The sequence below is a fragment of the Pelecanus crispus genome, chromosome 1 (genome assembly GCF_030463565.1).
Source record: "Pelecanus crispus isolate bPelCri1 chromosome 1, bPelCri1.pri, whole genome shotgun sequence".
Lineage (NCBI taxonomy): Eukaryota > Metazoa > Chordata > Aves > Pelecaniformes > Pelecanidae > Pelecanus > Pelecanus crispus.
In genome coordinates, this window is record NC_134643.1 from 114,882,663 (window position 1) to 114,909,988 (window position 27,326).

At 43.4% G+C, this 27,326-nt stretch overlaps 1 protein-coding gene across 4 annotated transcripts in view; it reads left to right on the forward strand.

Annotated features, from left to right (window-relative positions):
• Window positions 1-21,739: 21,739 nt before the first annotated feature.
• Window positions 21,740-27,326, forward strand: part of USP25 (ubiquitin specific peptidase 25) — a 93,470-nt gene continuing 87,883 nt past the window's right edge. For 2 of the 4 annotated variants that reach the window (XM_075723430.1, XM_075723440.1), the window contains exon 1: window positions 21,742-21,887. In XM_075723430.1, coding sequence (XP_075579545.1) covers window positions 21,852-21,887 — 36 coding nt within the window. In that variant the 5' untranslated portion in view covers window positions 21,742-21,851. Of the gene's footprint in view, window positions 21,888-27,326 lie in introns of all 4 variants that reach the window. The other 2 variants (XM_075723417.1, XM_075723423.1) reach the window with 2 other exon arrangements.

A 27,326-nucleotide genomic window follows, 5' to 3' on the forward strand; every position in this document is an offset into this window, starting at 1 on the left:
GATTTAGTTGGGCTGGACAGCTGGAAAAAAATTTTAGCTAACCCATGACTTGCAAATGATTCTGAGTTCTCTTAGATTTTTAAAAAAAGTATCATCTGATAGCTATACAATAAACTGAATTGTTCTAACACCAGGAATCAATCAGAAATAATTAAAAAAATATAAGGAGGCTGTATATATGCAAATATCACACAAGAAATTTCATAACAATCTCTTCAAAAAATGTAATTCACAACTTGAAAGACTGAATAATCTGATTTTCTTAGAAGTGTATTTCAAATGCTTCTTGATTTGCAGCAATTGATACCTCCTAATTTGAGGGACCTTTTCAAGTCTGGACTAATCCCCATTTTCTTTTTAAAATGAGAGAGAACATGTAGGAGTTTTTGCTGTGAAAATGCATTACCATCTCAAAACCTGTTGTTAAAAAATTATTTAGAAATAATAAATGGGAGTTATCAGTACTTGAAGTAGCTTTAATTTAGCCATTGAGGTATCAGAAGTGGCAATACAAGAGTTTGATATGGAGTAGTTGACTCTCAGCAGGTAAACTGGTTAACACTCAGTTCCTTGCTGCCATGGACAGCCTTCTAATATAAACTTCTAATACTTGACCAGCCAGCTTAAAATTAATTTGGCTATCTCTTTACAGTGCTGCACTAGCTATGTTGTATTTGTGTGACAGCTTCTGTGACTTGCTGGCCTAAAATGGTTTCTGAATCCTCTTTTTTTCTTGCTCCCTCATTCAAAATAATAGTAATACACATTCATATAGCAAGACATATTTTTCTTTTAGGAGGGTAGAATTTAATTTCTGTAGTCCAAGTCCGTCTTGTATAAAAGTTCAATTCCCGTAAGTTAAACCCCTGCCTTCCTTTCAGCTGACTGGAAGAGAGATTCAGATAGCTCATCCTTGACATCACCACCCTGAGCCTCAACATTGAAGATATCTAAAAGAAGAAGATGGATTTCTTACTGTACCAGATGAAGTAAAGTGAGTTAAATGTGGTGCCAAGGTAGATAACCTGTTTTAAGACATTCCTCTGATGTCAAATGACCCTTAACATTATACTCAAGTAGTAGTCATTCCTCAGTTATCACTGTTGAGAGTGTTACCATACTGTAGTATGTAGTTGTTCGTATTCCATATGCTTAGAAAATAGTTCCAAAGACAGACATTCACATGAAAAATGTCCAGACTTTTATTGCTGTGCTGTCTGTGCTGAATAGTTCTGTAGTTTCTGGCTTACACTGACAACATCGTGAAAACTGATGATGAGGAGGGGGGAAATAATAACAGTTTCACTCAGAAATTATTCCTGCAATAGCTGAAATCTATAGATTTATCAGGTAATATGTATTTAAACATTTGGCTTAAGGAAAGTTAACATTTTGATCAATGGTATGTATGGGAGGGCAGGCTACAGATCTGTCCGAGAAGTGAATGGACCAATCTTAACTGTACTATTCAGGTAGTATGATACCTATCATATTCTCTCAGTGCTTGTCCCTGCTGGTTTTAAGTTCTTCATACATCATTTTCCTTTTCTTTTCTGTAGGAGTGAGGAAAAAACTGCATGTACGTACATTGCGTGTGTGTCTAGAACAGCTTAGTAGAAATCTTTATCAAAGAACAGAGATTCTAATGAGAGATTTCTACTGTCTTTTGAATGTGATGAGATTTATAGTCATCTGATCTTGCAGAAGAAGCTTCCAAAGTATGAATCCAGTTCTTGAAAAAGTTCTGTTTCCTGTCATGATCCTTCCTCTAGGAAGGATGCCATAATATCTTTGTAGCTTTCTCTGAATTCAGAAAACCATTTACAGGTACAGAATTGCAGTTATTTATAAAGACCTAAAATAATTTTGTATGGGTTTGGGAAGGGAAGACTAGATCTTAAATAGTTTTGTATATACAATGATTACTTTTAGTTTCAGCAACATGGAGATAAGGAGTTGCGTAATCCTTAATTATACCTATTAATTATTTTTCTCAAAATAAGTAACAAAATTTAATTGCTGTTTGAGAAATTCTTGTGGCAATTTGAAATGTCTGCTGTACTCTCTGCAGTATTTTTTCTATAGGTGCGTTACAGTAGTGGAGAAATTACCTTTAAAAAATCAAATTTACTGGGAAATTCATATTTTATTCCTTCAATGTGTTTATTGAAGTACATAGGTCTGTATTCTGTTTGTTGAAGATGTTGGTTTAGGTCTCTGACCTGCTCCCCAGTCTTTGACCTGGTCCTGCAGGTGCTCCCTGTGCTAACTATAACCCCACAGTCGTGATCCTGGCAAGCGGCACCCATCAGCACAAGTCCTTGGAAATTGCTGCTCAGTGTCTTCCTAGAGCTGCGTGCCAGGTGGGCTCTAACAGGAGCCACCTGGGTGTCACCTGCAAGTACAGGATGTGTAGATGCTTATGGGATCAGTGCTGTGTAACTGAGGGTAGTATGTAGCCCAGCGCACGGAGAAGAGATTCTCACAGAGAGGCTACCTTTTGTTGTTTAACAACCTGGATAGTAATCTTGGTTGTGGGTCTTCTGCATTCAGAAGTAGGAATTTGGATTTCTAGGTTGTTACTGGTAATGCTAGTTATACAAGAAGATACTTAGCAGTTAGAATGCTAGGTTTCAGTTATTTTGATTTTTTTTCCCCCCATAAATACTGAATGGCTATGACGTTACGTTGCTGAAAAAACTCAAGAGCATTTGGGCCATAAATTACTAGTCTATTCACTGCATTAAAGATGAACCTGAACTGTCTGGGGATGAATTGCCCAGACTGAATTGTGTGAAGCCAGAACCTGGAATATCTCTTTTTATCCTCAAGGCAGGTACTAACTCCAGACAGTTCCAGGCACCTGCTTTCAGTGCTGCAAACTAGACAGCTAATCTCATCAGTTCCTAATAAAGAGCTTGGTGCTCTGGACTAAAAAGACTAGTGCTCCTGCGGAAGTCTCTCTCTTGTGACTCCGTAGCAATCTCTAGCTGGCTAGATACCATTTCTGGAGCACAAGTGATGTACACCCTTCTTGAGAAACCTTGACATAACTCCACAATTTAAAAACCAAAGGGAATGCATTTATAAAAAATTTGAAAACTCTTGCATTTGCTGTATTATTCTCCACTAAGCTGTATCTTTAAACAAAAAGATTACAAAGGTAAATACCATCTTTCTCAATTTTAACGCCATGGTTACAGAGGAACCTGTCAACTGATGTTCTCTGCCTTCTCTCCCTTTCTAATTTTGCAAATGCATTCATTCTGGGAGAGGGAGGGGACAGAAGAGAAAATGACAATAGAGAAATGTATCTGCAGTGTTTGACTGCTGGGTAACAAATATATTCCATTCATTTCTCTGTATGCCATATTTCAGCAAGAAAGTCATGTTTTTCAGGTGACTACTTTTTTGCTGTGTAAAGTGTTAATTAAAAAAGTTGTTGTTTATATAGGCAGTGAAGGGCCTTGCCATTGCCCTTCGCTCATGGGGGAGTTTATACAGATGGCAGGATTAGACGTGGCTGATCTCAAATCTTGCCCTGTGGTGGCTCTGAGTCATAACATCACCACCGACCTAGAGAACAACCTGTAGGACTACTGAGTGTCAATGGCTGACTTTGCCCATGAGAAAGCTGAGGACATGCAGATATTATCAGCGACCAGTTCCGTTCTTCCTTGTTTCATTTGTGTGGGCTTTCTCCACAGTCTTCTGTTATAACCTTGAATCTTGCCATAGCATTTCAGAAAGCTGTAACATATACTCTATGTTTCACATGAAAATTTTCTAGCTTCTCATTACAATAGCCCCTTGTTCTGCTGCCAGGAAAATAGCATCATCAGCTACTTGGATTATACAGAATATTACAGAATAAAGACAACAACAGAAATACACTGTTATTTTTCCTTCCTTATATTCTGCCTTATGACAGGAATCCCTCCCCCTGCTATGGTCATTGGTTAACAATAAACAAAGCGGCTTTCAGCAACAGTCTCACTATAGCCTCTGTGGAGTGTAATACAGTAGAGCCATGATCGTATTAAAAAACTGGCTTACCAGGGTAGTTTTGATTTTTTAGTAAACTTTATTTGACTCATAACCTCTCCTAAACCAGAGATGATACTCTTTTCTTGTATCCGCATAGACTGGGGCATCCAAAATCCCAATAATAAAGAATAGCATAAATAATTTTCTTTAAGTAAGTGTTTTATTAACATCGGCAGAGAAAAATGTTTACTACAAGAGATACAGTGTCACCACAAAGAATCCAGAAGTGACCAGAAGTTGTAGTTTACTCAGCCCGGGGATTCTGGGTTGCTTCTATCTTTCATTCCTATTAACAGAAGTTTTTGTCGCTCAGCATTTTTGGAAATTATGTAAAGGTATTTGGCTGAATCTCAAACACTGATTGATCAGAAAACATTTTTTAAAACCTTAAAAATTTGTCTATTTTGCCCAAGGGAAATGCCTTGAGGAAAGGATAAGGACTTCACATTCCCTAGCTTTAGGTGACTAATTTTGGTCAATAAAACTAAGACTTTAATTTCCAAGGACTCCCTCTGTAGTCAACCGAGAGAAAGAGGATCTTCCAGGGGATTCCTGACCAGAAGTCTGACTTGCATATTCTGTACTACCCTTCAGAGGAGGCTTCTGAGAGAGATGAGAAAACTGTCTTAGATACCCTTGGCAGTATGTGAGGGGTTGACTTGCATTGGTGGTCCCAATGTTACAGTGCTGGAGGCTGGCTGCCAAGTCTGGGGCTCTCCTGACAGGGTGCCATGCACAGATGCAGAGGGAGGTACCAGTTTTCACCCACCATCATGCCCTGTCTCCTCCAGAACTCCTGCTGAAAAGGTGGTGAGTTAGGACCATCTTGTGTGCCCAGTACCTGACCTGAGGGCCACCAGATCAGCCACCTATTCTTAGGAATATCAGTCTGTCCTTTCTCTTCCCTTACAGGTTCTCTGTCATACCTGGCTTTTGTTTTTCAAGAATATTGTAGATGATGTATCTGACATTCTGGGGCAAGGTCTTCTTGCTCGTGCTTATGCCAGGCAAATTATATGACATCAAGTTCTGACTAATGCTTTGTTCTACTTGTGGTTGTCAGCTGTGGGTGATAACACCCGTATTCAGGAAGCACTGACCATGCCTTTGCACTTGAAGAGTGGTCTCAGGAACAGGCGCAAGTACCGCAGGCCCTCTGACCCGCCTCATGTTGTCCCCACAGCTGTCTCACAGGCTGACCTTGAGGAGCCTGTTCTCTTGTATCTATGAGACTGGAGTTGCTCAGGCATTTGAAATTGTGGGTGCACCTTCACCCGTATCTGGGATTGTCTTTCCAACTTCAGTTTTGGATCTACCCAAAACTGGACTTCAGAGAGGTCGCCAACAGACTTCAAAGATAATGTATGCACTGACTGATTTACTTTAGACAAATCTCTAGGTGGCCATGGACCTCCTGCATCTTTGTGCTGGACAGTCTCTGTGAAGAAGTCCTGTAACTTGTTGTCCTCTTGTGCACTGCGCTGCTATATCATCTTACCTAGTTAGTGTTAAACTTTTACTCAAACAGAATTCTTTAAGTACCTGGATCTTGAGATTTGTTGCCAGATTCTTTCATATTCATCCTTCTCATCCGATAAAATTGCTCAGCTCTCCTACAGTGATTAAGACATAAAAAACTTCCCTGACTCTGAAACTTTGGTGGGTACAAAAGTCTGAAGGCTACTGGCTCTTCTGAGTATAATGGCTATGCTATTTTGTTTGCTGTTACCAGTGTTTCTTTTTATTAACAGATACTATGTTTTTTTCTCATTTAGCCTGGCAGCCTAACTTTTAAAGTAGGTGAGAATCTGATTTTACTTACAGAACATTTAATTTATTTAAGGCTTTTTGAAATTACTTGTTTAATGAATGTATCGCAACTTAGTCAATGACCTCATCCTCTTTCTGTGCAATTACAGTTCTGCATAACAAAGAGAAGGCCATATGTATCCAGGGGAAACTGAATCACTTAAGCAGAAAATAAAGTCTGTCAAAACGCTACATAAATGCTGTACATGCAGCTTTTTTAACTGAGCCTGGTAAATTGAGAGATTTCCAGTGTATTCTAAAAGTTTAGTCCCTGGACCAAGTCAAAAAATGATCCGCCACTCCTCAATGTAAAATACAAGTCACAAGTCAAACAACTAGTCCTTTTAAGGGACAGTGAATATGTGTAAATTGGTGAGCATTTTAGAGCTCCTTGATTCAACTCATCTCATGAATTTCGTTTATCAATGAAGAAATTTGCTGCATCAAGAACTTCACTGCCACCCTCCTCACAGAGGTGGAACCTAATGCGCTGAAGTACAGGCTGACATAAAAAGGGTTTGGAGTTTACAGTGCTAATCAGAGGTGTGCCTGTATCCAAGAGTAGTTCTTACAGTACATTTGGCTTAGCACATGCAAAAGACCTTCAATATTTCTATTTTGTAATGAGAGCTTTAAAAGCCTCCTCTCATAGGGAAAAGACTTGAAGGGAGGGGAAGAGGCTTCTTCACTTAGTGATTCCTTTCAGTGGTTCACTGCTCTGCAGTGACTCTCTAAACTGCTATGGTTTTTAACATTTACCCGAGCACAGCTGGGCATTTTTTTTCCTGGCATTTTTCATTCAGATATAAATAAGTACTAGAGCACTATTACCAAGAATATTTTTAAAGAAATAACCACTGAAGCCATAAAAAACGTCTTGAACTAAGGGCTTCCAGAATGACTGCCATCATTTTTATGCTCTTCTTCTGGGTGAACATGAGGCTGTCCAGGAACTGTAAACTTAGGGAAAGAAATAGAACGGTGTATGCCAAATACAGTAGATGGGATCTTTAGTGTAGCTTGTTCAGAGATTCTTTTTGTTAATGCAAATTATTTCTGTCAAAAAATGAAATGCTTTAAAAAATATGCTAACTTGATGTAGATCAGAGGAAAAGGAAAACTGATAAAGTGCTAAAAGAAAAAAAGTCCAGGAAAGAACACTCTGACCATTTTTAGAAAATTTTAAAGTGTAAATTGTTTTATTTGAATCAATTAAAAGAAATTTGAACTTTGTATGAAATGTATTGCAACTACAGAAAAATAGAATTTTTTAGGTTGAAATGGGAAAAAAATTGGCAGCATGAAGTTTCCTGTGAAACTGAAAATCTAGTTCCTGGCTAGGTCTGGTTAGTGGCAGTTTCCTAAATCTGGAAATACTTTTGATTGATGGTTTTAAAGAGAGTGAAAATTCTTCAATGTCAACTCACAAATGCAAGTGGATTAAAATCTCGCAAGCCACCTGCTTACTGTAGTGGGGATGGCTTGAACATAATGTGGAAACCCTGTTCCACATGTTCCTCAGAAAGGTGCCTCAGTACTGAAGCTAGTCGTGCCTTTCTGTGGAAGCTGGCTGAAGATATTTTCCCAAGCTGTAGATATTAGTGGTCTCAGACTAATTATACTTTTGCAAGGCCTAAGACTCTCAATTACCTGAAGCGTGGGTTGCTGTTCATTTGCTGGCTGCTGACAACTTGTGAGTTCATGTTGACCTCTGTATATTTTAAATTGGGTATTACCTTTGAAACAAAAAGAACATGTCAGATGAGCTGTTACCACATCTCTCAGGTCACCACAGAGTGCCATGCCATAGGTCTCACTGGGATCTGGACAGTGACGGCGGAAGAAAGCTGGGAAATTGTATTATTTTAAAGAACATCTTTGTAAGTGGAAAAAGTGTTGGTAGTGACAAAGTGCCAAGGAAGCACAGCCCATTCGTTAGCTCTTCTTTCTATGTGGGAAATTGAAACATGAAATAAAAAAGGACTAGTTGCACTGTGCAACTAGTTGCTGTGCAATGAGCATTGCACCGCACTTTGAATGTAACAACCACCGAATATAACAACCATCTAGTGGCCAGATTTCTTTTTTCTCCAGGGATTTTGATCTATTTCCTGTAGAAGCAAATTTTTTGTGTCACATCCATGCATTTGCCATCACTTTGTAAGCTGAAGAAGAAATCCAGTCTGCCAAATTAATTAGCTAGAATTCTCCTACGCAGGAGACCACGTAGGAGTGTGTAGATCTTAGAGGAGTGTTTGTCACCAAATGAACGTGGCTGTGCTAGTTCAAAATGCCCTTCAAGCTATGTCTGAAATATTTCTCTGTTCAAATGGGTTACTCCTTCTCGTGGGTGGAATGAAGAATCTTGTCCTTCATCTTAATTTGTATACACTAGATTCATGACAGCGTAACTTAGTCATATAAAAGAATGCAGATATCACCTCCCTTCTACACTATGCAAAGCTGTTGTGAGCCAAGGAGTTGTACAGCTAACAGACTAGTAAAACCAGGCCTGTGATGTCTACCAAAACAATCAGGTTGCAAACTCTGCATAGTCAAGTTAAAAATCTAATTTGGCTATTTGTATGGGTTCTTAATCATACATGTGCAAGTTCACATTAAAGTTGGACTTAATTACATCTCTCAGCTCATTCATCTAAATGAACAATGCTTTGCTGAATGTAGCTTTGTTTTTTATAAATATCCTCCCATTATATAGCAACTGAATATTCCTATTTTACCTTGGCTTTTGTGTGTGGGAGAGGCACTCTGAAAACTAAATATATCCATTATTAATTAAACTATATATCTAGGAAGGACAGCAGGACAATTCTACTTTATAGTTTTATAATGAGATTTGTCTGTACATGCAAAAAAAGCCATTCAACACTTTTACTTCAATTTTAGATCTATCTTTACATCTGTGAGAGTGACCAACTATTTGCTCCTATATTTTACAACCTGATACGTGTGAAAAATGAGCTTCTGTGAAATTGAGTTTTAGAAATACTCAGAAAATGGGAAGAAACAATGCACAGGGGAAAAGGAAATGGGGAACAAAACATGGAGAGAATTAGAAAGATTTTTGGCATCTAACGAAAAGGGAGAGAGAAATGCCTACAAAATATAAATCTGAACATGAAAGTCTTGCTGAATGCTAAAAATGACGTGCAGTATGTTAGATCGTAATTTTCTGTCTCCCTTATGTCTCTTGCCCTATTAATCTCCCTACATCTACCACATTTGATGTGTTCTCTTTGTGCTTATCTTCCTTCCTAATATTCCATATGAGCTAGCAAACTTACCATGGCTTCCCTTGAAGCCCATGAGGCTAGCCGTGAGGTATCTATGTTTCGTGCCATGAGCAATTCGCAGAGAGTTATCATCGGTCTAGCTAGCATAGTGTGGAATGGCCCTCTCTTGGCATGCACAGTAGCCAGCGCACGTATCGGCACCGTGCAGTCCTGAGGCCGTGGTGCTGCCTGCAGTTCCCGGGCCTCTCTGCAGTGCGTAGACATGCCCACCATCTTTAATGATCTCGGCTGGTGGCTCTGATGCAGAACCACAAAACTCAGAGGCCTTCTTTTGCTCTCGGCTGTCTGCAGTACCCATGGAAAGGGCTTACCTCTACCTTGGATTCAGCAGAAGGCCACCAAACCTGAAGGTGTTGTGAACTAAATGCTCTGAACTCAATGAACCAGAATTTTCCCACTGACGTCTTCTGCTTGGAAATGGCAGAATTCACAGGTTTACTTCATCCATCATGCAGGTACCCTGTTATGCGTAACACTTGCGTTTATTCCTTGAACAAAGCAGTTTACCAACCCTTTCAGTCCAGGGATGAGGACAGAGACTGCCTGGCAAATTGCACTGAGGTTGTTCAAGGCACGACCCCTCCAGCTGTCTGTCCTGTCCCTGCCACAACTGGCCTGGCAGGCTGGAGCACATGCACGTGTCTCGGCGCAAAGTCTGCTGTCTTAGCACAAACCAGCTTTTGTCAGCACTTTAAAGAAAATTGCTGGACTTTGCATCTGAGGCATGTACGCACAGCCCCAGCCAGCTGCTTTTCTGTGGGGATGTTTTCCCCTGGCAAACAAGCAGTAACGAATTGTGGAGGGCCTAGAAGCAGAAGAAGGAAATAGTGTCTTAAACCACCAGTCATTTCTGTCATGAGTATCCAAAGACTTTTTTCCAGGTATTGCAGAAATCAATCCTTAGCCCCATTTAAATAACTACAACAGAATGCTATTACAAACATTCTAAACTGAAAGAAAAAATATGTGGTATGCAAGCACTGAAGATTGCAAATAAATATTTTGCAAAACTCCCTGTAATTATGCAAAGTAAATTTTATGCAAGGAGTGGCGCCATCTAAATGGCAACATTCAGAAAAGAGTCTTTTCAAACAAACTGTTGCCACCATCCTGGAATAGCTTGAGTCTTCAGTTACAAGTTAATCTATCCCAGTAAAAAGAACTCTTTGATGTTGGGAGTAGTTATCTCATTTTTTACTAGTAACTGTATTCTTTCTACTATTCAGGGTCGAAACAATAAAGTGGTATTATAGGAGAAGGTAGAGTTACTGCCAGTACGAACACCATATGTGGCAACATGACAGCAGTTCTGCTGCAGCTTTCCTCGTGGCAAGGTAAGAAATCCAAAGTTAGATGGCTCAGATGTTACCAAAGCTGTTTTATAGCTAGAGTTTGTTACTTTCTCACTTGAAACTCAGACCTGAGCAGTAAGTTTTTTACTAGCAGCAATTCCGATACTTATAGTTTTCTCCCAATTACCCTGTTTTTCTATGTTTCCTGATTTGTAGAGCTGGTCTTGTGGCACTTTGCTGCAGACCCAGAGGAAATGGGGCACTTCCAGCCACAGCGGTTTGTATCTGCTGTCTGCTACTGGGCCGTGACGCATGTTCTTCACGCAGCCTCTCTGGGGAGCTCGATTGAAGTTACAACACTGTGGTTGAGAGTGCAGCTGCCTTGTAGAAGGGGAAGAGGATACGAGTTTACAGGTTGCAAACTCAAAGGTCCCTTACCTAGTTGGTGCAGTGAGACAGCTTCCAACTGCCTGCATTTTGAAAGTTTCCAGAAAGTCCATGAAAGGGGTATCTGATGTGTTGATGCTGCTGCAGTAATAGCTGTGCCAGAACCAGAAGGAGCTGCAACTTCCTAAGCAGTAATAATAGATGGGTTGATACCATCTACTTCCTTAGTTTGTGTTTTCCTGCTTTGTCATAAGGGTGTCTGTCTGGTAGGGCTAGGAAAGGGAAGACACTTAAGTTTTGAAAGATTTGCAATTGTAAGCAGCTGGGAAGGAAATGAGTACTAACCCTTGTGAGAGGCAGACTACTACCCTGCAGGCTCTGCTGTGCCATGGAGCAGGCTGAGTGACGAGCTGTGGGTCCAAGCTCCACTACAGAGAAGGGGGAGTAGCGAGTTAGTAAGCTAAGGGTCCCAGTTGGCTTTTAGTAATTCTCCTGGTCATCTGTGAAAGTCTTAGGCATGTGCCTGTCAATAGACTCATATCATTCATGAATCTAAGTTCAGATCACTCTAAAAAGCATAGCAGGCTTTAAGAAGAAAATCTGAATGGATCAGAAGCAACATTGATTCTGAGGAAATAGATGCCTTCATCTAGAACCTTTCCAGACGAGTCCTCAAATCCATGGCCACTTGTGCCAAAAATGTCCAGACAACCTGGTCTTTAAGTATGAAGCCTAGAGCCAAAGTTTTCGTTCCACTGAATTCCCCTAGTGAAGATCCAAACTCTTGTCATTGCGTGATTAATAGGTACACCCTTTGAATCACAGAACCTTACACAAAGATGTTTAATTTGTGTATTGCATTGATCCACATGTCTTCTCTGTGGAGACTGGAGTCCCCTAGAATAGAAAACAGTTTGAATTCTCTTTTATCATATATAGGAAAGAAAGCAAGCAAGCAAACAAAAAAATGCACACTGTATAAGATGTTTACCTAATTTCTCATCTTACTACAGATGTACATTTGGAATTCTGTGTCTCTTACCCTGTTTGTCTTGCTCTGTCACCACATGCATGGAACTCATATTGCCAGTACAGCACTGTGACTTCTCTTTGACATACCATGAATGTGTGTGTTTGCAAAGGCTCAGAGAGCAGTGGAGACACCGTGACGTGGCCACCTCCCAGACTGCATGCTGCAGAACTTCCATGCCAGTCACCTAGCCTGGTGCAGAGGGCTGATTGCCCCATACTGTGGGTTTTTTTTCCCCAGAGTCCCTCCTTGCTATTGAGTTATTATTCTACAGTTAACGTTTTGCCATCCCTTAATGCTGTTTAGCTGTACCATCTCCCAGCCTTGGTTAACAAAAACAGCAAGCCCTCAGAATAAACAACTCTGCCCCCATTTTCTAATGGACCTCTAAACTAAATGTGTGAGACTTCACCTACCTGTAATGCTGACAAGTTACTGTTAAAAACCCTTCTTTTCTGTCTGTGCCTTCATGCTTAAATAATCAGTCCCCATCCTGTTCATGTGATGAATTATTTTATTGTCTTCATTTTGTCTGTTTTTGTAATAAATACTTCCCTTAGGTTTTTGCCTTTGGAGTTTTTCTTGCTTCATTGATTCTCTGGAATATTCTGTTGAGCTTGTTTTAAATTGCAAAGCATAACGTGTGTAGTGTGCCTCAATAAAGCGTACATGAACTGCTGTTCAGAGTGGCTCTCGTTGTCAATTGGTACACGATGGTTCTGATGAGATGGCTGCGCCCAGGTTCCCCAAAAGCATTGTCTAAAGTCACCACCTCAGTCCTGTCTCCATTTTAAGTCATGGACTCTCCCTCCACTCCCCCAAGTTAACCACTGCTTTAACTGTGCAGTAGGGAGCCCTAGCTACTGCGCAGTTTCCCCTTTCTGCACAGATGTTGAGTTTCATGCCAGCAAAGCTTGCCCCGAGAATGGTTTTCCTTGGTAACGTGTACCAAATGTGCAATAGTGTAACAAGTTGAATAAAGTCTTACCAATGCAACACTAAATATCATCAACAAAAGTCCCCATGAGAAGCAAGTGCCACTGGAGATCATTTGTCAAACAGTGTGACTAACGCAATTTATGACCCCATCTCGTCTCATCTCATCAGCCTCCCGTTTATCTAATGTGTCACCCTTTAAGTCTTATGTTTCACCCCAGCTGTCCATGTTTTAACATTTAAAGGCTTTGCGTCCGCTGTGCCTGATACTGTAGCAGTGAAGGTCACTAAGCTGACTTTACTATTAGGTGGGTTTCATTTTTATGTACCAAACGTGATGAGGAAGAGTCATAGTGAAGTCTGTTGACAAGATCAGCTTTAAATGGTGCACGTATTAAATGACTTTGCTTTCAATTGGTCGTCTCAGCACAAGTGGGACTGGAAATCTCATTAGAATATATAAAGTGACAGATTTTGCGGTGCCAGCTGTACTCTTGGAGGCCAATGTTGTCGTCCTTCATGTGACTACACAGAGAATATAGTCACATATTTATTTGGAGGTTGTCCTACAGCTGTGTCTGGAGCGCCCACTGGCAACAGCCACACACTACCTGCAACACTTCTCTGAGTGGGTTAATAGCAATAAGGAGATTTTTAAAGTGACATTTTATATTGATTGAAAACTTTATTTTTCTTTCTTTCTGGTAGGTAACCTCCCCAGTATTAATTATTAAAATGTTAGCTTTTTAATCACCCAGGTGAACACTGGGCTTAGATAAAAGAAGTCAGATATGGCAGAGGTGTGAAATGGTCTGCAACTGTTGGCGTTCTTCTGTAAAAGTTAAAGTGAAGCAGGCTTGTTGGTTAAAACCATTACAAGAAAAGAAAACAAATACTTTTTTGTTTTCTCAGATGCCTTCTGACTTACTGCTATTGTTGCAGTCAGTAAATGTGGTCAAATGCCATTTGTCATTGAAATAACATGGAGAACACATTATTTTCTGCAAAAAATATGTTAGAAGGAATTATTTTCTACATATGGGTAAAAAACTACAAGATGGCATGAGTCTGACCATGCACATATGTCAGTGGTGTTTCACATCTACTTGAATTTTTACATATAATTTCTTATGGTCAGTAATAAGATACAAACCAAACTGACACTTATTCAAGAAAATGAAGGACACGTGGTCCCATAACTGGGTATAAGAGAGAGCAAACCTCTCAGACAATATAAAATAAGGAAGCATGCAGTTCATTCTGAAGAAATGATTACACCTGCTACTCAAGAGTTTTGTGTGGTCCAGACTGAGAAGTATTAATTTAAAAAAACCTCTGGGCTGAGGTCATGAAAACTTTATGCTATAAAAATCCTACAAGATCCTATTAAAATCTGAAAGGTCTGTTTTGTGGTCTTTTTTTTTTTTTTTTCTTCTTCGGGAAAAAAAACTGCAACCAGGTCCTGCCATGGAGGCCACGGTCATTTGTGAGAGACTGTCCGATCTTTCCTTAGTGTTTCTAAGGGCTGAATACAATGAACCTTGTGCTAATGCCCACCATGTTCTATAGCAAGCTACCTGTCTACAGCTGGGTTGACTGGAAATACAGATCTAAAAGAAAAAAAAAAAAACCAAAAACGAAAACACAAAGTCCCACCTAAATTTTTAGGCAAACAAATTCTCGCCAGTAAAGTTTCTGAAGTGCTGGGGAAGCTGTCTTTCTGTATGTGCGCTTCCACCCTGCCAGGGCAGAGTGCCTAGAAATGTTCCCTAAAAGGGAAGCAGTGGTATTCCCCAGTTCATCTTCCCTGAGACCACTTGATAGCTATGCTTTGAGCACGCTGACGGGAATGAATCAACATGACACACAGCAGCCTTTGGTGCTTACATTTAAAAATACAGCCAGCGAGGGAGGTGGTAATGATGTTTGTTCCTTATTTAATCTCCTTGTGTTTAGAGTACTCTCCCAGGAGGTGGAAGATTTGGGTGCTGTGTCCTCCTACACCGTCAGGGGTTTGGTGTCAACATTCCCCTCATTCCAGAGGAGCGGCCAGACAATGAGGCTGTAGACCATGCTGCGATAAGGAAGTGGCGTGGTTGGACATGAGCAAGAATCATTAAGCTTCAGCTGGGAAACACGAATCCTTATCTAAAGCAGCTTCCCACCTGTTCAAAGGTAGTCCATAGTAGGTGTAAGATATTAAGCATGTGCCTCTTTCAGCAGTTTAGCAAGTTGGAGGTTGCTGGATGTTGTAGATCCCAGCTTGCAGCATCCAAGTCCCTTCCATACCTAGGGCAGGGAGCTTAAACTAGCTGAGGTGTTTTGATATTACCCTAAGAATTGAATACCTGAAACCTACGTGAAATAAGGCACTTCAGTGGTCCGGGTCCTTTCATTTCTCTCCGAGTAGCAGGTTATGGGTGACTAGACAGGCATCAAAAAATGACAGAAGTAAAAGATGTGAATTTTGTACTAGTCCCATCAGCTTTGCCTTCTAGTTTTATCTGTGGATTACAGGATCCTGATGGAGAGCAACCTTGTTTTTCCACATAGACCGTCAGATGTAAGGTCATTGGCTAACGAAGCAATTGTCTGTCATTATTTAATTAAGCAAGAGTGCACGTGTGTACATGACTGCATGTATGGGAAACTTATCCAGGAGGTATGATAGGCTGTCATCATGGTCAATGACCATTAGCTTGAACAGAAAGCAAGAAATGACTGAGATGAGGGGAAGACAAGAACATGACTTTTTACTTTGTAGGAAGCTCTGCCATTTGAAAAAATATATTCAAAGTAAAAATGAAAAAAAAAAAATTGAATTTTCTGCAGAACATGCTTAATTACTTTGTAATCCAAAATAAGATGTTTCGACCTTGAATATCTGAGTGTTACACACTTGTGATGCTAAAATTTTTAAATATTTCAAAATAAGCATTGGAAAGAATCATTAGGTGAAGTTTAAAATGTGTGCGTGTGTGTGTGTGTTAATTATTATTTTCCCTAAAAGGAAATTCACTGGAGATAGTAAGTTGTTGTGAAACACGGTTCTTTAAATGAGTTACTTTTTCAATGACAGGTATTTTGGGGAAAAGTTCTGAAACTTTCCACTGCTTGATAAATGGTGGATAATGCCTATTGGAAGGACTAGTATTCATTGCTGAGCTCTAAATTACCTTCAGCCACGTAGGAAAAAACCTTATTGCCTCTCAGGAAAGCCATGTGAAATATATGATCAATGCGCAAGTGTGGTCAAGAAAGTAAATAAAATGTGAAGATGGCTAAGGTTAAATGTAAGGCACTTGAACCAGGTTCTTGAAGAATCCATAATTTCTGTGGAATTCAGCTGCAGTTACATGGACTCAGTACTTTAAATCTCAGATTTTTTATTTTGAATGTGGCATCTGACTTTTAGAAGGTATATGAACAGGCATCTACTGTCAGGACGCAACTGGAAGGTGAGGGACCTTTAATTGAAGATATATAAACCATGGGATATGTAGCTGTGTTTTGTGCAGTAACAAAAACTAAATTCACATCATTTCAGTTTTACTTTTAGATTTTCAAAGGGCTTTCAGATAATGATCGCCCTCTTTGCTGAGTTACAACTTTGGTTAGTTTTTGGTTTGGTTCCCTTGGGGAATAACCAACATCAGATTTTGCAAGCACAGGAGCACTGTTTGAGTGGTTACCAGTGACGCAGAGAGCAATTGTCAAATTATGATTTAAAAGGTGTCGTGCTTAAAAAGCTTCTTGAGTGGCGGCGTTTTTGTTTCAGGTGGCTGAACTATTTACTGCAAAGCAGAAAGGCCCAAGTGGAAGTGCTCCAAAATGGGTTTTATAAATGTGAATCCAGAGAAACGCTTCTCTAGTGTTAATTACAGAAGCTGTGCGTTTGTAAGGTTTACAGCACTTTTTAAAGCAGTGCTTTCTCATGGCCGATATAGCAGGTTACGCATTTGGGAAAAGAAAACCAAGAAGTCCTGACTTGTACTTCCCCAGCTGTAACCAATGCAGCCACAATATAATTAAAGCCCTAAATAAGCGATGCACTTAATTAAAGACAAAAACAAGCCTATTGAAAATGGAGGGAAATAATGAGCTATTTCTTGTTGTACATGATCTTTGTATACAATGAAACATGTGCTAAAGTGTTTTGTGGTTGGCTGGCGTTTTGTTTGCTCTTTACAAAAATGGGAAGACGAGGAGCCTAGTGAGCAGGAACATGGTTTGCATCCCGGAGGCGGTCTGCAAATCAGAAAGGCGTGATCACTTACCGATTTAAGAAATAGGTGAAACGAAGCCCAACGGGTATCATCGCTGAGCTTGTGTCACCCTCTGTTTTGGGCCAGCACAGCTGTTCATACAGCCAGTCAGTGAACCATTTTGGGGAACTGATCTAGCAGAAAAAAACAGCTGGTTTAGGGGGGAGGGGAGGCTGTGGTTGTATTTCAGGTGGATCTCTTCTCCAGCACTGCTGGCGGGGAGGGCATGCAAACAGGGGTAGCCTTGCGGAGGGGACCAAGCAGCTGGAGGCAGAGGTTGTGCAACACGCTGCCAAATGTTTAACAATGCAACCCTGTAATATTGTTAAGAGGTGAGGAGCGACTAAGTGGAAGTATGATAAACTTCCGGGAAAATACTTATAGCCACGCCTTCTACTATTTAAGATATTAAAGGTACATTAAGGTACATTGCCCAACTTGTAACCAACGATATAAGCAACAGGAAGGGATAAAAAAAGAGAAATAAATTTCAGCTCTTGAGACCCATAAGCAAATGTGATCACCTCTCTTTCTGTGCACTAGCATCATCAATAATAGGAGCAAGAAAATGCTTGCAGCTCTGGGAGTGTGACAGCTAAATGATCACCGCAGACTAGCAACAGGAGCTCAGAAATTTAAGACTGTGGGCTCTTTGTTCAGGTAGCATGTCTCAGAAACAATACTTTACAGGCAGGAGATTAGATGATATTATGTAAGTGAAAAAAGCAACTCTCCTATATGGTTCTTTTTTGTGCGGTACCAGCGCAGCTTTTGGACCTGGAGTTATCATGCCGAATTCTCTGCTAGAGTCACACAAAATTCATCTGGGCTCCAGTCAATGGGTTTTGAAGGCCGAAAAGGAAGGAGGAATGAAACCAAGCAATCTGGTTTTTTATTTTCTTCTGAAACGATAGTTCCTTAACATATTATAGACACGAAGGAATACTAATATCATCAAGTCAAGAGCTCTTTCTAAACTGGGCCCCTGACAAAATCGTTAGTGTTTTCGGATGAGGTATGAATTCCAGTCTTGTGCTCAGTGTAGTTCATATAGAGCTTGTGCTACAGATGGAACACGAAACCCCGTTCTGTCTGGTTTCCAGCAACACCATATGTATGACAGAATCCTAATTTGCATGGCTACGGCTCAGATTATGTCAGTATTTCAATGATAAATCCCTGTCTTGAGAGTGGATTGCTCAGCCTTTTTTTTTATTTTAAAGAAAGTGAGGCAGGGGAGGAGCCCTTAAAAGTGATAGTTTTGTTGGGAAGAGGGGGGGAAGAAGGGAAGGAATTTAATGGAGGATGATACTTTGTCATCCTATCCAGATTTGAGGCGAATTGGACAAAAAGTAAAACTTCTTTCCAACACTGTATTTTTTGATGCATTCTATCTGTCAGGGAAGCTCTTCCGTTGAGTTAAATGAAACAGAGAAAATATTTGAAAAAATTATTGCGAGACAAATGTATTTTTTAAAAAAATGCTGCACCAAAGCAAATATTTTCCAATATAAGCAATGAACAGCTTTGATGAAAATTATCTGAACACAAATAGTGCAGCTTTTGTCAAAAACACGGGGTGTAGAAGAAGCTGTAGAACTGCATGAAAAGAAGCATGACTATGTATTGGAAGAGAAGGACAGAGAAATTGGTCTAGCACTCCGGCACAGCAGTGCAACAGGCAACCTTTCTTAAAAAAAAAAAAAAAAAAAAATTATACTATTTTATTTCTTACGTGTAGCCATCAGTCTAAGCAGAGATTATTTCTGCTCTTATCCCCGGAAAAGTAATTTGCAAGCCGTTTCTGATCTCATGATATTATCTGCATAGTTTCTTGTCTTTTGCACAACAAATTCTTTGGGAACATTAATTTTAAAAATCGCCTTGTATATTGCAGCATAAAAGGCAAAACCATTAAAACTTGTATAATCCATGAGCAACAAACCTTAGAAGAGCAAATATTGATCAAATTGCAACATCTCCTGCACAGAAGCTACAATGAAGTAAGGCAGCGTTTGCAGGTTGTCACGACCTGTGCAAAAATTTATGTTTTACTTGAAGTCCAAAATCGTGCAGTGATGTTATTACCTGATAATCTCAGCTTTAAACAGATTGGTACTCTGCTCTGGGGAGAGGGGGGAACTGTATCAGAGAGTCGTAAATGCTAGGGCTCTTGTGTGACAGGCGAGCAGTAGCCACAAGTCATTTCGCTGCGTTCGGCTCCCGGCTCATGATTTTTAGGTACTTGGGGCTATCAGAACCGCGCTGCTCTCCCTCGGCTTTTCCTACAGACCAAGCTTCACCAGCTTGAGAAACCTAACCAGGATGCCGCTACCATTTACCGTGCAGGCATCCAAAATGCGGGGTGGGGTCCTCTGCTGCCCTTCACCAGCTTCCGTTCCAATGCGTTTTGGACGGCCCCGTGCCCCCCCGGGCCTTTCCAAGGCTGGCTTCGCCCCGCTTGTGCTGATGCCCCAGAGCCGCGTCCTTTCCCTCCCTTTCCTTGACCCCACAGAGCGGAGCGACAGAGGGACACTCTCTGTCCTAACACCGTCTATCTGCGGTGCCAAAATTCACCGTGGGTTGCCGGGACCTGACACCCTGCCCGTGCTTTAATCAGCAGTGAAATAGTTAAAGACGCTCCCGTTCAATTTCAATGCTGAATACGATCACCTCACAGCTCACCCTAAGTACGGGGTGGGGGGGGGGGGGGAATCGCAACTTTAAGCGCCGTTTGGCGCTCAGCTTTGGTGTCGATACGAGCGGCCAGCGCTGGAATCGGCCAGAAATTTCCTGCAAAACCCCGGGAAAGCGCCGCGTTCTTGAGGCCGGAGCCGGCTGCTGGCTGCCGGGCCGGCCCTGGCTCCCCGGCCCCGGGAGAGGCCCGCAGCCACCCCGCGCAACCGGGCCGGGCAGAGCCGCTCCCCGGCGGCACCCGGGCGCTCTAGGTTTCGCCGCCGCCAGACCGCGGCTCCCCCCCCGCCCCGGGCGGCCGCTGCGGAGCGGGGGGAGCTCGGCTTTCCCTCGGGAGGCAGCGCGGCGGGGCTGCCCCTGCGAGGGGCGGAGGGAAGCCCGCAGCCGGCGGCGGCCGCGGGGTCCCTCCCGGCAGAGCGGCCCAGGGGCTCGGCGGGGCCGGGCGGCTCCCCTGGGGCCCCCCCCGGGCGGGGGCGCCGCCGCCAAGATGGAGGCGGGCGGTGCGAATACCGCGGGGAAGGGGCAGGGCGGCGGCGAGCGAGGGGCCGGGGGCAGCCGCGGCGGGGGGCTGCGCCCGGGGCAGGTGCGCGGGGCGGCGCCGCCGAGGAGCCGCTGCCGGGCCGGGCCGGGCCGGGCCGGGCCGAGGGCGGGGCCGGCGGCGCGCTCGGCGCTCCGGGCAGGCTGGGCGGCGGCGGGGGTGGCCGCGCTGGGAGTGACAGCGGGGCCTGAGCGGATCCGCGCTGCCCCATGGCGGCCGCCCGCCTCGGCGGCCCGCCCGCCTGGCGGTGACTCGGGCTCCCCCTCCCGCCCCTCCTCCGCCGCCGCCGCCGCCGCCTCCTGCTCCGCTCGCCCAGCCCGGGCCCGGCCCAGCCGTTGCCGCACGGCGCCGCCGCCGCCCGCCGAGCCCGGGGCGCAGCCGGGAGCCGTGCGGGGGCCATGACGGTGGAGCAGAACGTGCTGCAGCCCGGCGGCGCCGCCAAGGTGAGACACGGGCACGGCACGGCCCGGCACGGCGCCCCGCGGGGGCCGCCCGCTGCGCCAGGGCCCGGCCTCCGAGCCGGCTGCGCGCTCCTCGCCGCCTCCTGCCCGCCGGCCTCCTCCGGGCCTGGCCCCCACCCCCTCCCGCCGCCGCTCCTTCCCAGCGGCTGCCTCCGCGCCCGGCCCCCGCCCCGCCGGCAACTTTTCCCCCCGCAACGGGGGGCGCAGCCTCCCCGGCCCCCGCCGCCTCCGGGGCCCGCGGGAAGCTTCCCCCGGCCGGGGGCGGCGGCTTTCCCCGGGCCGCGGCCTCTCGCTGCCCGCGCCGCCGCTTCAGCCCCGGGCTGGGGCCGGGGCGGCCGCGAAGCCGCCGGCGGGGCCGGGCGCTGGGCTTGGGGCGCGGCCGGGCAGCCCCCCGCACACCCCGTCCCCTCCGGGCCGGGTCCTCCCCGCGGCTCGGGGCAGAGCCGGCGGGCAGCCCGGGGCTGGGAGGGCGCCGGGGCCGCGGGCGGGCCTGTTGCATTTGGGGAGCCGCAGGACGGGGAGCGGCGCGGCGGGGTCCTGCCCCAGCCCCCGCTGCGAGCCGTGGGCCCGGAGGGGGATGCGGCACACGGGCGGCCTGACCCCGCCGCGCCGGCAGCCGTGCCTGCGAAAGGTGAACGCTATTTCCAGCCGGTGACACACGGCTCGCCGTGACGCGCTCTTGCTGGAGTGAAAAAGTGCCGGGTTTAGAGACTCGCGTTAACCCGCATCCTGAAATGGGCTTGGGCGGCTGGCAGCGCTTGTGAATCTTTTGCTGCGCACCAGGAGTTGCCTGAAAATGTCTCTGTGTCAAAAAAAAAAAAAAAAATTGCACACCTTCTGAAGCTCTTCTTTGCTTGAAGTGAACTGAACTGGAACCTAAAATTAAATCGCTGTGCTTTTTTTTTTTAATTTTTTTTTAAATTTTTTTAAAGGTAACTTGCTGGTTAATGCAGCTGTTGTGGTTAGTGGTGTGACTGCCTCGTCTTCCCCGCTTTTTTTTTTTTTTTTTAATGGCACATGATGCTTCTATAAGAGGCTAAAGGTATATTTGCTTCAGTATAGGCAGTGTGGAAGTGTAATGGCTCCGGTCGTAAGAGTGGACAGTGAGAATGAGGTGAGTAAGGTATAATTGGTTAAAGTGGTACAACTTAACGTCCAAGAAGCTCGTTTGGAGGGAGAGGCATGCCTCGCCAAAGACTGCTATCATAGTTGGAAGCAGTTAGCAGTGATTTTGGCTGCTTCAGCAGGAAGGCAAGGCCTGAACGGACTAATTTTGTCTCTTCGTTCCTCAGTCGGCAGCGTTTTAAACTGAGGTGTGCTAGCAGGCTAATATAGCAGAGTTTTGCTGCCAGGTCCCATGCTGTGTGTGTGTCTCGTCTTTGTGTAACAACTTCATTTGTTAATGCTGTGCACCTGACAACTTTCGTGAGCGAGATTACCTTTTACAGAACCCGTTGTTGATGGTTTACTTATACATCCCTTAACTGTTGTATCGGATACTCTGTTACATAATACCTGGTAGACACTGGTCAGAGCTGCCGGTTTGCGCTTTCCACCAGTAATGCTGAAGAAGAAGAGTTACAGTTTTCAGCTGAACTACTGCTTGCAGGACAGTAGTTCAGGATTACTTCAGTTTCAGATCGAGGATAAGCTTAAAGGGTGGTTAGAGATTGATAGTGGTGGATCACCGTGGTAATCCATACTGCAGTAAAAATGAAATTAGCAATAATTCTAAAGTTCTGATAAGCATCTATGGATGATGATTATTACTGGTCTAAGTGTCTAGAGAAACTGTGTGAAAGAACAGGCTCTTTTTGTGGCAGGGTTTTTCTTTTTTATTTCTGTCGAATCATCTGATTATTGTATTAACTGAAACTCTTTGTTACCTGCTTTATCCCTAATTGCATGCTGGGGCAGGAGGAAGGCCAAACTTGAGAATATTTTGCGAAAAATACTGTTTGACTCCCAAGTGAGTATCCCATTGCTTAGTGAGACTAATGAATAGCTAGTTGGATGACAAACTTTAACATTGTTTAGCTTATTTACATGTAAGAAGAAAAATTGTGAAGGTACAGTGGGCGGATGCATGGTTGAAAGGTGCAGAGGTTACCATACCACTAACTCATCGTCTTCCCTCAAAGGAAGAAAATCCCATGCTCCATGGATAACGAGAGTTTGTTCTGGAGACCTCAGAGTTTGTCATGATTGTTTTCTGTTAGTGTGAAGAAACCACATACAAGCAGAAATCTATTGGATTTCCAAGAGATGCCTGAGTCATCAGCATACCTTATTCAGAACTGTGGTTCCCAACATTGTTCATCAGATGTTTTCTTACTGTCATACAGGAAGTATGTGTCAAACTTCAGCAGTACTTGGAGATGTAGGTTTGTATTAATAAATGCTCTAACTACAAACAGCCCATTTCCCACTGAAGCTATCTTTAGTTTATTGTGTAGTTAAAGCATCTGGATCGCATCAAAAGAAATTTTTTTCTTTCATGTTTACTGGTCATCTCGACGCCTAGTTAAAACTTGTAACTTATCTCCTGAAGCAAATAATTAATCGTGTTACTCTTGTTGCTCGCAGCTCTTGTGTGCTTCTCTAACATCGTTAGGTGTCTGTTGGTCATCTGTAATGCTCGCGTTAAGACTAAAGCACGTGAATAAAGGTAAATGGCCTGGGAAGTTTAAAAAAAAGTAGCTTCTGGTTTTGTCCTGTCGGTATCTCTGTCCAGTAAAATACTTTTTGTCAGGCATTTTGCTGCTGAAGAGCTAAGGCGTGTGTATTGCAGGATTGCCCGTACTCCAGGCAGTCCTGCACCGCTGCCGTGGGGACCGCTTACGCTGGTGCATGTGTACGTTGATTTCCACCCCCCCATGGAGGAAGACCATCCCAGGCTGCCCCTCGTGCTGCTCAGACCCTTCCCTCGGCCAGCGTCCTTTACACAGGAGGTTCAGCGATGGGGGCGGGCGAATGGTGATTTTTCTAGTAATTGGAGAAAATGATGTGGAGAGGTCATAGATGTTTCACCAGTGCGTCAGCTGTAACTAATAATTATTGTGATGGTCATCTCAGAACAACAGATTGAAGAAACTGGGTATTAAAGGGTGATATTTAGCTGGCCTCTCAGCAATGTGTATTATCAAGTTCTACTGCTTCTGGAGAGAGACCGAGTGTTGGTTTTAAACATGGATTTAAAGTCTGTTTTACCTGTCCTTTGGCTTCCCACACCCACTGTTATTTCAGACCTGTGATTCAGCAGCATATTGGCAGTGTAATCACAGGAATAGCAGAAGAAAGTTAGGCGTGTCAGCCCAGCCCGTTTTTCTTAAAAGAAGCACAAACCTCTAAGGATATTTACCACTTGAAATAATGCATGATGTTAAGCGAGGTGTAATACTACTTACTCCTTCTCCTCTGCTCTTTTTTGAGGTAGCAAGGAGAAAATTGTCCTAGTGTGTGTGTGCTTCTGCTCTGCTCATCCCATGCATCTGATGTACATATTATTGGAAGATTTTAGCTAATAATATGGTACTGACTGCTTTTCTTTCTGGAAAGCAATAGCCGCTAACTTCTTAAAACTACAGTGGTTCATACAGAAGATGATAGTCGTATGTCTCCAGCAATCGATGCAGTCCTGCATGGCAGGAGGTGATTGCATGGAATATCCACGCAGGGCTTGGTACCCAAGGGAAGTATTTTCCGAGTTGTGCTCACTTTTTTTTCACCTCGATAGGTGGCAACCTTCCAAGGATACAACCTTTAGAGTCTTTGTGTCTGCATCAGTTGAGTCAAGGGTTATCTGACCCACCATTTGCCCGGTGGATCCGAGAGGCTGCAGGCTCCTGTTCTCATCACACGGCCAGAGCCACTCTTGCCTGCGGCCAGCACGCAGGTGTCCTCCCTCATCTCAGACATGCACCCTGGGTCACGTAATGGGGATGGGTTACATATCTCCTTACAAATGGGCTGCATGTATTTGGACTGTGTGGCAGGTGGGCTGCTCATGTGATGGGCTTGAATATGGGGGGTTATACCTGATGCTGCTGGTATTTAGAGCTTTATTACCTCTTTTGGAGAGGAAGAACAGAATAACCGGACTGTTTTACTGAAAGCGTTCGCACCAACTCCTAAGTAATTGGCAACAATTATTTGAAGTGCGATAGAGTCATGCTTTTAGATACACACATCTTGTTTTTTTTAAGAAAAAAAAAGTTTATTAAAAATGTTCATATTACATGCAGTTACACCTTCTGCGTAGACTCCCATTTGTATTTTCTGAAAGCTGGAGCAAGGTGCAAAGGTCAGCTATTCAAAGTAATATTGAAAGCTCTTGTCAAACTGATGTGCTGAATGCCTTCTGGTTTTGTGAATGTTCTGATGGGCTTTGGTGGGAGGAGGGGGTGTGTGTGGTTAGGTGTGGCGTTTTTTTGGTAGCTATGCAGTCCTGCTGAATCTTGGAATTTTTTTATTGGTATAATATGCTATGAATCTGCACCTTTCTGAAACCTTTAATAGCAGTTAAAAGCCTGTTGCATTCTAGAAAACCTTTCACAAAGGTTCAGTAATGATTTTCATTGCAGTAGCAGGAGTTTACAACCATAGTACTGTCATTAGCATCTGTCCTAAATAATGTCTTTAAATATCTTTTGGTCCGCACACACCTTGAAAGAAAAATACTGCTTCAGAATATGAAAATGTAAGGTTTATACATTTTTGTGTTAACCTTTTGTAATATTATTTTAAAATATCTTTAGTACTTCCTAAAAATATATATCTATTTTTAGGATAACCCTTTATCTACAACTACTAGGAGCAGCAGCTTCAAAAGATGACAAAACCCATCAGCTTCTATGAAAAGGTCAAAAAGCAAATTACCCATGTCTCGAAAAATATTTCACATTTTTAAAAGTGCTTTGTAAAGATAAGTGGGAGGGTAATTGAACAGTTGCTTTTCTTGTACTCTTAAGCCTGAAAAGTTATGTTAGGGCAGGAAGTAGCATCTCTTTAATCCTGTGAATTCCGCTGGTGTTCATGGACTTCTCTAACTAAAGATGAATGAAAGATATAATTTCCGTTCTGGTTTTGGCTAAATCTTTGTTTATTCGTGGCTGAAGAACCCACCCACGTGTCAACAGTCATTCAGCCCTCAAGAAGCTGGCTCCATAACTTCTCTGATGTGAACGGTTGGGTTGAGGGACACCCTAGATGCTGGGGACCAGTGCAGTGGCCGAGTTGTTACGTCGACCTGCTCCCCCAGCTGACCTGGAGGCTGCCTTTTTAGGCTCGGCCCAAATCTTTGCAGAACGAGCTGGGAGGTGTTTGCCCCTGAGACGTCACCCGTGCCAGGAATTGTTTGGGGTGCGGCATCAGTCACCCCCTTACAGCTGTTGCTGGCAGTGCCAGTGATAGGGGGATTATCCGGGCAACCTTTATGTTTTATTGATCTTTGCTTTCTGTAGTGAAGATGCTGATTTGCAATTCCTAGCTGGTCATCTGGCAAAAGCGAAGAGCCAAACGTGACATTCCTGATATTCCTTAGCATAAAAAGTAAACAAAAAGCTTAAGAGTAGCGTCTTCACTTACGTGTTTTCATGTAGGAGTGAATTCTTTTAAAAGCCTGACTTTTTGGTTTCATTTGTTTGGGTGTGTTGTTTTGTGGTTGGGTTCTTTGTGGTGTGGGTTTTTCTTTTTTTTTTTTGTTATTGACTTCTTGTACTTATGGAACAGAGCTCTTAAATTTTGGGGTGGGGTGTTGCCAGGAGCTGGACTGAGACAGGAAAGTCTTTTCTACTTTCACTGAGTAGGAAAGGTGCACGGGTGGAAGCAGCTTCTCTGGGAAACGAAAGTGTCCTGAGCGCTTTCACTTTCTAGTTCTCTGTGATAATCAGTGTGCTTACGTAAGGGCAGGGAAGGTTGCCTTGAGTCACAGCGAAGGGGGATGTGTGTGTGTATTGGGGTTTTTGTGTGTTTGGTTTTGTTTTGGGTAGGTTTTTTTTTTTTTTTTAGGTGGAAGTGTTAAACTTTCCCATCAAAACCCAGTGACTGAGTTACCAATGTGATGGTCTTTAATCAGCAGATGGACACCTATAATTTGAGAGGATTCAGCTTCTCACCAGGGGGCTGTTGACTCGTGCCTGGGGTAGCAGCGTAGCATCACAATGCAAAGAGCAAGCCAGAGTATTAGGTGAGCAAGGTAGGAGAGGCTGTTGTGACAACATATTTCAAAATGATTTTATGAATTCACGGTAGGCTTCAGTCTTTTTTCCCCCATTAGGAAATAAAGACCGCTTCTCTTAGCTGATGATTACACTTCATCAGTTGGGGTGCTGTTGAAGAAGTCAGCATCTGCCGAGAGTAGAAAATACTTGGCTGGAGTGAATATTAGTTTAATCAAGTTCAGTGAAACTAATATAACTTGCGTGTGACTTCTGCCAGAGAGCTAAGTGTGTGGTAGATGGGGTGGTAATGCCTTCCATTCACTTTGGCACTGTGATATGTGCAAAGTTCTGGTTAATGGGTGGTCAAGTATAATTAATTGGGAAAAGATAGT